Source organism: Macaca fascicularis, chromosome 8 (genome assembly GCF_037993035.2).
Source record: "Macaca fascicularis isolate 582-1 chromosome 8, T2T-MFA8v1.1".
Taxonomy (NCBI): domain Eukaryota; kingdom Metazoa; phylum Chordata; class Mammalia; order Primates; family Cercopithecidae; genus Macaca; species Macaca fascicularis.
This window is the reverse complement of record NC_088382.1, coordinates 100992071-101006147: the sequence shown is the minus strand read 5'-3', so window position 1 is coordinate 101006147 and position 14077 is coordinate 100992071. Positions and strand designations below refer to the sequence as shown.

At 34.0% G+C, this 14077-nt stretch overlaps 1 protein-coding gene across 7 annotated transcripts in view; it reads right to left on the bottom strand.

The window, feature by feature from the left end:
* Positions 1-14077, bottom strand: part of SLC26A7 (solute carrier family 26 member 7) — a 142988-nt gene that overhangs the window by 90310 nt on the left and 38601 nt on the right. For all 7 annotated transcript variants that reach the window (XM_005563680.4, XM_015455017.4, XM_065519433.2 and 4 more), the window contains exons 3-4: positions 12877-12987; positions 6720-6892 (exon numbers count right to left, since the gene is read on the bottom strand). In XM_005563680.4, the coding sequence (XP_005563737.2) occupies positions 6720-6892; positions 12877-12987 (284 nt within the window). The remainder of the gene's footprint in view (positions 1-6719; positions 6893-12876; positions 12988-14077) is intronic.

The following is a 14077-nucleotide window of genomic DNA, read 5'->3' as shown; positions in this document are numbered from 1 at the left end:
GAAATCGCAGAATTTTTATTCCTAAAAAATATTGAAGCAAAATACCATATATATGAAAATCAACAGAATACATTTCAAACAATTAGCATAGAGAAATTCAGAGCACTAAATGCTTTTATCAATAAAAATGAAAAAAATAAAACAAATAAATTGAATTCCTAGATGGAAAAAGTAGAAAAAGAGCAACAACCAAACAATAAAATAATGGTAAATGGAAGGAAATCATAAAGATAAAAGCAGAGATAGAAATGGGAAAAAAGTCGACCTACTATTTTGAAATCCTGGTTTTCTTTAAAAAGTAACAAAATAGAAAAACCACTAGCTACCTGGATCAAGAACAAAGGAAAAAGCACAAATATAAAAATAGAAAATATCAAAGGGTAAAACATTGAAACAATTTTTTTTAAATTACAACAGATAAAAGACCTACATGTAAATAAATTTGAAAAGTTAGAAAAAAATATAATTTTCCAATAAAATAAAGATTTCCAATTCTGGTTGTTTTAGAACTAGGCTGCTTAAACTGACCAATTTTTGTAGAAAAAACTGGAGAAGATCATCAAGAAATTATCTTACAAAAGAGCACCAGGCAACAGATTATTTTAAAGAGGACTTCTACAAAACCTCCAGTACTAGATATTCCAAAAGTGCTATACATGCTTAAAAGCATTGAGAAAGGACATTAAGAAGAAAGTAAAACATTGAAACTTAGACCTGATAAAGAAAGAAAGAAAAGAAAACTACAAGAAAGAAAACTACAGACCAGTACCACTAAAGAAAAATGATGCAAAATACTAAAGAAGAAAATTAATAAAATGAATCCAACACCACATTAAGAATAAAATAGACCGTGACCAGCTGGAATTTATTCTTGCAATTTAAAGTTGTTTCAATATTAGGGATCCCATTAATATAATAAATAATAGTTTAGAGAGAATAAAAGTAAGATTATTTCTATAGATGCTAAAAAAGCTTCAGCAATAGTCAACATTTTTTCTAGTTTCTATTAAAAGCACAAAAATAGAACAGAATTTATAATTTCTTAACATGACGAAACATATAAACTTTATTCGTGAGGACTGCATTATAATTTGTGGAGATGTTAACGGCATTGTAAGTAAACTCATGAAAGGGCAAGAATGCCCACTACTTTCACAATTATCTAACTTTATAATAGAGGTTGCAAAACCCAAAGCAATTGGATTAGAGAAATCATCAGTCATATGATTTTGTAAGGAAGTAAAAATACCTCTTAAAAAAATTCTAGCAAATTAATGAACAATAAAACTAATTCAAATGCTGAAAGAATTCAGTAAGATATGAGGATACAAATTTAACACACAAAAATCAATAGCTTTCAAAGACAGGAACAATAGCCAGCCAGAGGACATAATGGTAAAGAAAACTCCACTTACAATAGCAACAAAGAAGTTTAAATACGTGGGAATAAATTTGACAAAAATGTGCAAAACCTGTAGGAGGAAAATTTTAAAACACTCAGAAAAACACAAAATTAGATTTGAACAAAATGAAAAGCATCCTCTGTTCTAGGACAGGACAAATCAACATCATAAAGATGTCAGTTTAAGACAATCCCAATAAAAGTATCAGCAAGTTTCTTTTTATACAGCGATGCAAGTTTGTGCTAAAATTCATAAGGAAAACAAACATGCAAGAATAGCCAAGAAGACACACAAAAATTGAAAATACAAAGGTTGACTAGTCCTACCCTACATTAAACCATTCTATAAAGTCTCTGCAAAACAGGGTGCTACTTTCACAAGAATAGACTTAAAGACAGTAGAATAGCAAAGAAAGTCCCAAAATTGATATAAGTACATATGGAAATGACAATGGTGGCATCTTAAGTGATGAAGGTAAAGATGGACTTTTTAATAAACATTGCTGGCACAACTAGGCAGCAACTTAGAAAAAAATAAAATTACATCCGTATCACACACCATTCACAAGCATAAACTCCACAATGATCGGGAATCTATATATACAAAGAAAAAAATTAAATCATGGAAGTCTAGAAAAAAAATATGGATGATTTTCTCCGTAAGCTCAGTGTCGAAAAAAGCTAACACTGACTCAAAATAATGGGCAATAAAAGAAACGACTGATAAATTTGACTACATAATTTTTTTAATTTGCATAGTAAAATGAAGTCAAAGTACAACTGCCAAATTAGAAGGAAATACTTGCAACATCTGTCACAGAAAAAGGGCTAACATGAGACAGATATAAATAGACAATTCACAAAATTAGCACAAAATGATGTTAAACATATGAAAAGATGTTGAACCTCACTCATAATTAAAGAAATTCAAACTACTTTGAATACTACTTTTCACCTGCTTGACTAAATTTGAAAAGGCTGAGAACACATTCTGTTGGTAAGTCTGAGGCACTCTCATACACTGCTGTGGAAATGTAAACTGACACAACCCCTTTGAAAGGGATTTTAACAATGTCTAACAAAACTGTATTTGTTTTTGTTTTGAATTTACCTTTTGACCCAGTAATCTCATTCTAGGAATTCACCTTGAAGAGATGTTCCTAACAAAATGAAAATCCAGATATATACCTACATAACAGTAATAGGGAAGGGAAGTGACAGTTCTGAGTGTGCCTTTTTTTTTACAGTCCCATCTTGCTATAATAATAATTAAAATTAACAAATGTCAGACTCAGTTTATATTTTAAAATCATTAAATTATTACCTAGCATTATGTTTGCTATTTCTTGGTTTTCAGATTCCTGAATAGATCATTCATTTTTTTAATTATTATTATTATACTTTAAGTTCTAGGGTACATGTGTATAACATGCAGGTTTGTTACATATGTATACTTGTGCCATGTTGGTGTGCTGCACCCATCAACTCGTCAGCACCCATCAACTCGTCATTTACATCAGGTATAACTCCCAATGCAATCCCTCCCCCCTCCCCACTCCCCGTGATAGGCCCCGGTGTGTGATGTTCCGCTTCCTGAGTCCAAGTGATCTCATTGTTCAGTTCCCACCTATGAGTGAGAACATGCGGTGTTTGGTTTTCTGTTCTTGCGATAGTTTGCTGAGAATGATGGTTTCCAGCTGCATCCATGTCCCTACAAAGGACACAAACTCATCCTTTTTTATGACTGCATAGTATTCCATGGTGTATATGTGCCACATTTTCTTAATCCAGTCTGTCACTGATGGACGTTTGGGTTGATTCCAAGTCTTTGCTATTGTGAATAGTGCCACAATAAACATATGTGTGCATGTGTCTTTATAGCAGCATGATTTATAATCCTTTGGGTATATACCCAGTAATGGGATGGCTGCGTCATATGGTACTTCTAGTTCTAGATCCTTGAGGAATCGCCATACTGTTTTCCATAATGGTTGAACGAGTTTACAATCCCACCAACAGTGTAAAAGTGTTCCTATTTCTCCACATCCTCTCCAGTACCTGTTGTTTCCTGACTTTTTAATGATCGCCATTCTAACTGGTGTGAATGAGAGAAAATTTTTGCAATCTACTCATCTGACAAAGGGCTAATATCCAGAACCTACAAAGAACTCAAACAAATTTACAAGAAAAAAACAAACAACCCCATCAAAAAGTGGGCAAAGGATATTAACAGACATTTCTCAAAAGAAGACATTCATACAGCCAACAGACACATGAAAAAATGCTCATCATCACTGGCCATCAGAGAAATGCAAATCAAAACCACAATGAGATACCAGATCATTCATTTTTTAATTCAACAAGTTTTCTGAGAATCTACCATGTAGAGTTCTATGCTAGGTATAATGATAACTTTAAAATGCATTAAGATAGTATTAATACCCTCAAGAACTTTGTTCTTTAAATAATGTCTTACATAGAAAACAAACTAAAATATTATAGACTTACATTGGAGGAAAAGCAAAAAAAAGGCAAAGAGCAAACTAAAATCAAAAATTTTATATAATGAAGACAGTTTGCTATAAGTATACATTTTAGTTTCACTCCAATTCCTTTATTGTTCTATGCTATTCTTTCTTCTAAAAAATGCATAAATTAAAATTAAAGAGATAGATATACTAGAATCATTAAAATAATGTTAAAGAATATAAGTCAAGTAAAGAAGTAGAGAAAGGGTTGTGTGTGGGGAAAATTAGACAAATACAAGCTACACTTTATGGGGAGAAACTTACCTGTCAGTTACAAGAAGAGAAAGCAAAAAAAAAAAACAAAACACCACACACCCAATAAGTCACAGAGCCCTTATTATGTAATAACAGAAAGCAGATTAGTTCATCAATTGAATGTGTTGCCAGACACCAAAGCCCGTCCAGAACTTACTTCTATAACTTCCTATAATACAAGAAGCAATAAATATCTTTATGGTGTAAGCCTCCAGTAGGAGGGTTCTCTGTTCCTTGCAGCTGAGAGCATTTCTAACTGTGAATCAGATCAGACATGATTGTTCAGACACTGTAACAATATAATCTTATTAACCTAAATAATTCTGTCAGCTGGATCTTCAGAGGGGAAAAAATCAACCTGAAACCAAATAATATGCAAGCAAAATCAAAACAATACACAAATAAATAAAACAAGGCAAACACACACTTCATATGTTTGTAGAAACTGGATACTTTGATTCAGTGGATTTCAAATCTGATGTAATAAAAGGAAAAATGACTGATCAGCTAAATCCCAAAGATGCAGAACTCTTGAAGTTTCTAGTTGACAATGGAAAGATGAGTTTGGAGGTCAAATAAAGTCCAGCCATCTGCTTAAAATTTGGCTAAAACATAAGTCACATATCCAAGATCAGAGCTACAGAGGAAGAAAAGCAGATGTTTGATGAAGTTATAAGAGAAAATATGCAACTCTCTGAATCTGATTTTACGTGTAATAAAAGGCCATGAAAACAATATTATTTTTATTATCTTTAATAATATTCTACTTTGCTCTTACAATTCTAGGGAGTTTCCTTTGGGAAAATGAGACATATACTTTTTATGTTAGAATCCTGGCTTTGACTTTTAGATGTTATCATTTTAAGTCATAATCCAAATATACTAGATAATAACAGAATACCTGATGATTGTTTCAAACTTTCAGAAGATGGTTAAAATGAGACTAAGTAGAAGGTTGCTGCGTCTTACTGCTAATTATGTATACTCTTAGATTTTTACTATACTAACATATACCTAAAACTAGTACTACACTATTAAATAACCTAAAACTACTTGTTTCATGCTTTGTAGAGTAAGAGAATATACAACTCTAGTAAAAACCATAAATTCAAAGAGAAATATGAGTGAAAAAATAGAGGGACAGAAAAGAGACACAATATTATCTTTGCAATGTTAATACAAAGATTTTTTTATTTTAAATGAATAGAAATTAAGGAAAACATATGCAAAATCCAAGGCAATGTATCCATGTTTGATCTACCAGTTCACAGGGCTGATTATTTCTAAGATGGAGATAGATGACAGATCTCAGAGAACCTCATACAGGCCAGGCAAGGAGGAAAAACCACTAAGCCTACCTGTGCAAGCCTCAGAATAGGTTGACATCATCCATGGTTGGAAAAATAAACCGAAAGTTACAGGGTACCCAAGCAACTAGTTTTTATTTTATGATAGCTCAGATACAAGCCATAGAAAATACTGATTGGTCTACCAGTCTGGTCAGTCTCCTAGGCAAATGAGCTGCCATTCAAATGGTTGGTCTGTTTCTCTCAAGCACTATGAAGACATGAGTTCTTATCCTCATTTCATTTTACATCCTTAATTCCTTTGGCCTTTTCATATAGCTAGAAGGCAATGTAACTCTAAGAATTTTAATGCTTCCTTTCTTCTAGGTCACGTTTTCTCTTACCATCTAATTCCAGCCAGTCATCAACTGTTTTTCTCCCTTCTTGGTATTTACAAGATCTTTGACCTTGTAAATAATGTTACAGTGTAAAATAGAGTCTCCCAACCCAAAACACAGCCACCCAAGAAGTTTATGCACATGTAATTCAGTTGACCATGAGAGAGTAAGCGAAAATGTCTATCAAACAGGCAATTCCATATCTAATATTCAGTGCCTGTCTACATTTATTTTATAGTCACCTCTGGGCTTTCTAATTTTGACGACTGATTAGAAACATCAAATTACATATTCCGATAGTTTGAAGAAATAGACTGTAGCAATCTTGGCAGCAACATGATGCTGGTGGTACAGATCTGAGTCCAGTGACCTCAGATCAGCAAACATATGTCATAAACCAAGTACCATTTGTTACTGTGGAGGCAACAACATCATAAAATCTGAAAACTGGAAAGGACACTAGAGATGTGGTGACATCTCCTTTCCATTGCAGGAATTTTTCCTATAACCTTCCCTTATAGTGATGACCTAGTCACTATGTGGACACAGGGATTGCCTCATTTCCTTACAAGGAAGCTCATTTCATTTTCTAAAACATTTTTTAGAAAGTTCATTCTTAAAAGACCAAAAACTGTTCCTGTGTAACTTCAATTTATTGATTCTAGTTCATTCATTCAACCAGCATTTATACAGTAATGACTCTAAACAGCATTTCCATCATGATAAATCACATCAGGCCTTTATCCATCTGGAAAGACAAATTCATGAACAAGAATAAAAATAAAACACCAATTGCCTTCCCTTTGCCGCTGTGTCCCTTTCTTTGTGCTCAAGTGTCAGTATCACTTACCTGAATCACACCTCCCAAGAAGGAAACTGCTACAGCAACGTGGATCCTTTGCATTTCAAAGTCGGATAAGCCCAGCACGCTTGTGTTACGCGGTGTGGTGAGATTCTGGATGTTCTGAGGGACAATCCGTTCCACGGCATTGGCTGATATCAAAGATGTCAAGGCAAAGGTGCCTGAAACCAAGTGGTGTGGGGAATCTTCTGTTAGTAATTCGGTTAAAAGACTCAATAAAAATTGTGGGATTCTGTCATTAAAGTTGAAGCTACATTGTGAAACCAAACAAATCTGTTAGAAACACTTTCCTCTCCTCTGTGCCCTTGCTTCTCCACTCTTCACCTCTCTCCATGGATGAAATAGAAACTTACCTCCACATATGCTTATTCATTCAACCTACAGCCACTCATCTGTTTGCTATTCTCACCTGGCTCAGACATTTTTCCACCTCTCTGCAGACTGGCATAAAGAACGTCCTGGGACAGGAAATAAGATGACAGCCTGGATTTAAATTCAACTCTCAATTTACAAATAATATAACCTAAAGCACATTACACTGGATATAAATGGTCTCATCCATAAAGTGGGAGTACTAATACCTACATTTCAGGGTCTAAGGGGAGTATAAATGAGATGATAGGTATGAAAACCTCAGTAAATTCAGCCTTTTCCCTGAAATGTTTGCTTCTTCATTCTACCTGTGCAAATCCTACTTGTTTTTCAAGGTCTGGCTCAAATCCCATATATAATAAGGATTCATCCCAGATCTTTCCAACTAGGCTTAATCTTTCCACCTTCTGTGGTCTCATAGCAGAGCATATTTTTATTATCGTGTAACAACATATTGTGGCCCATAAAATAATTAAACATACCATTTCTGTCTACTGTTTTTAGATTAGGCTTGGTGGTATTCCCCAAGAATTGCCATGGCCTTGCACATGTATGGGACGATTTTCAGTGTGTTTCCCTGTTCCTGCCAAGAGTTCTGAACCCTTCATCTTGGCACAGCATGCCTGAGAATGCAGCCTTGTGAACATGGAAATGCTGATTCTCTCAAAGAGGGGTTGGCGAATTTGGGTTATAGAAATAAACTGCAGCATTGTGCAAACATTTACTCTCATTACTTCAAGATCTTACTTTGCTTCAGGTCATAAGTGAGACTTCGTGAAAAGGGCCTGTTCAACATGTAGACATCCCAACACAAACCATGCACAAAACAGCATAAGGCAAGTGAGACATGAGTCAAACAGAAACAGGTCTCATTGGAAATTCAACACAGCCAATCCTTGGTTTTACTAGATAAGAGAGGCGGTACCTGCTATGGATTCAGAAAAACACGATGATTGTGGCCTCCAAAAAACTTGGCCTAAAATCCCAGAACTGTCACCTCAATCTTTTTGTCCATTAACAGCATTTCTCACCCAATGGGATTGTTATGAGGCTTAAATAATGTAATATAGCACATATCACAGAAGATGACATGTAGTTAACCCCTGATAAATGGTAGCTATTCATATAATTATTAATAAGACTAAAGTCAGCATGCTCTGTTATGGTCTATATTGTATGCTTTTCTCTGTTCCATAGAGTTGGTGGTACATAAATACAGACAACAGATTGAATAACATTCTCTTAATGAGATAAGTCATTCTCAATAAATCATCAATAAATCATGACCACTGTCCTTATCATAGAGTACTAAATGAAGAGTACATCAAGAAACTAATGTAATACACCTGATTTTTAGAAATAAGATTCTAGCACCCAGGATGGGAAATACCAAGTAGAGAACATTCACCATAGAATCTGGTCTTGATAGGACATATTTCTGAGGGTATGTTACAACACGATGCTCCAGAGATCAAATCAGATACTTCTGAGAGTAAAGGAGTTTGTCTTTTGGTGTTTAAATCTCCTAGAGCACAGAGCAAAATGTTTTGTACAAAAGCCACTGAACAAATGACTACAGAATTTTTTAAAAACATATAGACGAGTTAATTTTTTATTTTAGACCTGTTTTTCCTGGGATTTGGAGGAAGATGGGAGGGAATCAAATGGTAAAAGAGAAAGCCATCTAAAAGGCTTTGTTAGGTGAACAAAAGGAAGTTTCATCTGTGTGTGAGTCAATTTCAAGAACACCTCCAGACAGAGGACTTGCCAGCAATGGGTACAGCAATGGCGAGGACATGTCCACACCAGTATGGACATGGGAGTACTGCCTCTTCAGCAAGGATAATGCTTTGCTGTTTCTGAGGTAGTGAAGGACAATCAAGGGAAGTGGGACTGCCAGTGAATATGTGTGGCTGTTGTGGATGACATTCTATATTATCTATATACAGGTCTCCCCTTTGTCTTTGTCTCCTCCCTACTAATTCTCTATTCTTGCCTCATTTGCTCAACTTTTTACCCTGGTTAGGCTTTCAGCCTATTAGTGGTACCCTCATATATCACTACTTCTACCTGATAGCTCAATAGTACTGTGGGTCACAGGGTCTCATAGGAAGTGACTATAAGCCCTAGAGTTAAACAGACCCAAGTTCGAATCCCAGTTCTACTTAATATGAACCTGTGATCCTGGTCAAGTTACCCAACCTCTCTCAGCTTCCTTATTTGTAAAATGATGATAAAATAGCTAGTTACAAAATTTTGGTAGAGAATAAATGAGATTTTGTATTTCAAAAAACACTACCCCAAGTCTTATCATACTGTAATCCATCAGTAAATAACTGTTTATTTTTTTCTTCTGAAAAGTACCTTATACAGTCTTCACAATAGCCTCTCTAAATTGTTAAACTTTGCTCTTTAAATAAATTTCCCTAATTTAGTAAGATTATCCTACCAATTGTCACATATTGGTTCTGTACAGTAATGCTGTTTCCATTGGATTAATATCCAGATTTTTGACTCTTGTGTATTTATTCCAATATATCTTCTTTGCAAGCCACAAAAAGTAATCAATGGATTTATTCCTTTTTTTAAAAAAAACCATTTTACATTAAAATAAGAAAGTTCACATTGTTGAGCAAAACATCATGTTTCACCTCTTTATACTCTGATTTTATGAATAGTTTACTTTTAAAGATGTCTTTAACATAATTTATTATTGTATTTAGTAAGTCAGCATTGCATTCCAGCCACCTAAATTGAAGGCAAAATCCCAAATAAAGCGATTCTTCTTCAAGAAAGTGACATCAATATCTTAATAATACTGTGGAAGTGGGATGCATATGCATCAAAATTAAATTATTTAAAAGAGAAGTATGTTCTGTATATTAATTTGCAGGAACTTATTGGTGACACTCAGTCCATATGTCCAAGATTTAAAGGAATGTTAAAAAATAATTAGTTTGTCTATTTTCCCTGATGTATATATGTTGCAAAATAAGGGAAAATTATCATTTATTTTTTAGTGACCCAAAGAATCCTAAATACTGGGATAAAAAACAAACAAGAAGGTCTAACTGGCTGTCTTTGGTGAAGTACAAATGCGGAAATAAAATGTCTTTAGCATTATTGTGTCGTAGCCCATTCGACTTAACAGAAGGGAAATCAGAATTAGTTTCTGGCTTTAATGTTGAATGACTACAGTTAAGGCTGTAAATTTTGTATATTTTGAAATGCATATTATTTATCAAGTAGACCATAAGATTCTGATAGCTGTTCATAATTTGTTAAATACAGACTCTTATGTAAATGGTAATTTCAAAATAATGCATGAAATATCTGTAAAATGTTTACACTGATTTCTTAGGACATAGAACATTTTGTGTAAGTGTGTATTTAAGTATGTTCAAATTGTGTATTTTTGTTTTCTTAAAGCAATTACATTGTATTGGACAAACTTGTTTTGCCTTTTTCTTTTATCTTGGGTTTCACAGAGAAAATGTTTTTACAGGTCGGTATTAAAACAATCTTTTTTATTGCTAAGAATATATATATTTAAATGTTTTCAAAAATGAAAACAAATTGTTAGGAAATTAGGGAACAAGATAATTGAAAAAATAGGCTTTAATAATTTATAATTAATTATTGTGCTTTTCTCTTTTTTGCACCAATACAAAAGAAAAGCTTATTCTTGAACAGTGGGTTGTAAAGTTAAAAGCTTGTGCTTTAGATTTGGTCACACCTGGATTGTAATCCATGCACCTGTGACTTTTAATCTGTGATCTCACAGAAACTTTCTGAATTTTAGTGTTTTCTTTTCATCGGCAATGTAAAGGTAATAATCTCTATTTAAAAGGCTTCTGCTAGAACAAAACAAAATAACATATGTAAAGGTCTTAATGAAGCACCTAATAAATAGAACATCCATGGCTCTCAAACTTAAATATATCTACATACACGAATATGCATAAACATATAAATACATATATATATACTATAATATGTTACCTACAGATTACATGTATAAATAAAACAGAGACCTTATGAAAATGCTGATTCTGATTCAGTAGGCCTGGCATAGAAATAAAGGCTTTGCACTTTTAACAAGCTCCCACATAATGCTGAACCTACTGGTTCATGAGCCACACTTTAGGCAGCAATGTTTTAAGTGATTGATAAATGTTGGTCCTTCCCTCATAACAAAATTAACTGATCTAAAAAGCCAAATCTACATAAATAAAATGTTATGTTAACAGAAAATATATGTATCAATGTGGTAGGCAGAATTATGACCTCTCAAATATGTTCACATCTTAATCCCCAGAACCTCTGAATGTGTTATGCCATATGGTAAGAGGGAATTAACATTGCAGATAAAATTAAAGTTGCTAAGCAGCTAATCTTAATATAAGAAGAGTATCCTGGATTATGCAGGTGTGCCCAATGTAATCACAAGGGTCCTTTGAACATGGAAAATGAAGGCAAAAAGTCAGAGTCAAAGAGAATTTGAAGATGCAATACTGCTGGCTTTGAAGATGGTTGAACGGTCCATGAGCCAAACAATGCAGGGAGCCTCTAGAAACTAGAAAAGTCAAGAAAATGGATTGCCCTTGAGCCCCCAAGAAAGAAACGCAGCTCTGCTGACCCCTTAGTTTTAATCCTGTGAATATCATTTCAGTCTTCCAAGCTCCAAACTGTAGAATAATACCTGTATTTTGTTTTAAAGACCAAACTTACAGTAATTTGTTACAGCAGCAACAGGAAACTGATACAGTCCATAATGCAAATTGACCATTGAAGAAATGGTCACGAAATGTTATTACTCAGAGGCTGAGATCACATAATCCCCAAATAAATAGAAATGTCTCTATAGATATTTCTAGTTAAAATTATTTTATGATTTCCTAAGTAGTTAAGACTAAGATACCATTTTGTAATAGTAATAGCTAACTTTATTAAATCTTATTATATATCAAGTACTAAATTAGACACTGTATATCAATTATCTAGTCCTTACTATAATCATTAGAATTTGGAAGATAATTTTACTATCAAGAAAGCTGCAATGGAGCTTAAATTTTTGCCTAAGACCATGTAAATAGCAAACAACAAATAAGGCATGTACCCAGGTTTATCTAATACCAAATCACCATTCATATTTTATTTGGTAATATAGAGGTAGGTAAGGTAAGAGTTACACCAAGTAAACAGCATTGCATAAACTAGCCTGGAATAAACCTAAAATATCATCATTTAGTCCACATATCAAATACATGTAAAATATTTTTCACTCTTTTTTGAGTAGCTAAATTTTTCTCTCATTTCATTGTAAATTCATAACATTTCTCTTTTTATTTTTATTTTTATTTATTTATTTTTTTGAGACAGAGTCTTACTCTGTCACTCAGCCTGGAGTGCAGTGGCGCTATCTGGGTTCACTGTGACCTCTGCCTCCTAAGTTCAAGCGGTTCTCCTGCCTCAGCCTCCCGAGTAGCTGGGACTACAGGCACGTACTACCATGCCTCATTTCCCTTCTTTTGTGGAATCTTTGCAACTCAAAAATGCAAAGAATCCTTAGCAATAACCTTGACTATACAGTAATATAGCAATAAACCACAGAGCATATTGACTATCTGATGTGTGGAGAGTAAATATCTTGCTCTAATATTTGCTGAGGTTTTCAGCAGTAATGTTAACACTACTAAGGAGATATAATCAGTAATAATCACTAAGTCTCTTTTGTGAGTAATATTAGAAGCATAAACATAGGAATTATTACCTGTGGCAACATGACGTCCCATTCCAAATATGGCATAAATTATGGCAGGAAACAGAGACCCATATAAACCAAACACTGGGTGCACAGATGAGAGAACAGCAAAGGCCAATCCTGTGAAGAAGACTAGGGTAATTAGAACCAGCTTATAACCCCAAGACACAGTCTGTTACACAATAGAATAGGTGTTAGTTTACTTATAGACAAAATGAATCATACTTTATTCTACTTGCTCAACAAGAGACTAGCATTATTGCCCTAAATAAAAGAAAATTCCCTCCTTAATTCATTTTTGTAATTGCAAAAACCATTATTTTTGGACGAATGCTTTTTCCTTTGATTGCAGAGATGTCTACAAAAAAAAAAAAAAAAAAAACCGGGGTTCAGAGTGTCTTCCTGTTAAATGGTAGGTTTGACAGTAACATTGTAAAATATCTCCAGGCACATTAAAATTTTAGAAGTATTTCACATATATAATTTTATTTGCACAATAGCATCTGTAAGATAGGCAAGACTAGAAGCTTTACTCCTGACAGATGAGAAGCCTGAAATGGAATGGGAACTAGGGCTGGAAAAAATGGATGCATACTCAACATTGGCTGGTTGGCCAGATGCACAGCCAGCCTGGGACTGTGTGTCACAGAGGTAGGGCTGATGTACAAACTCATGTGCTTCCCAACTAACTGGACCTTGGCTTATATTTCAGGTACAGTGTCTGAGTGGAAAAAGAAATACACTTTTCTTATTCAAGGAGTAAGAAATAATTCACAACTGTTCATTTTTATTCCTTGTAGATACTATTGCCTACAGAGTTGTTATGAAACATGCACATAGAAAATGTTCTTAGACATGTCTTAATGACCACTGATGGTTTAAATGTGACCAAAATATCTATGAGTATGGGTTCATAAAATTATCTGGATTGTGGCTGGTCCTTGGAACGACAAATTCATTCAAATGTTTCAGTTAAATTGGGCATAAAGGACTTTACATATTACAAAGGCACTCGAGAATGGAGGAGGCATTAGATTCTGGAGTCTCTGAATATGAGGCCAGGTAATTATGCACACCATAAAGCCTGGCTGATTCTAATATCAATAATTTTTACTGTTGAACTTTTACCATTTTTAAATTAAATGAAATCCCCTTCTTAATAAGCTCCGTAGTTATCTTTCAGATATTTTTCAAGCAGTAGAAGCCATTT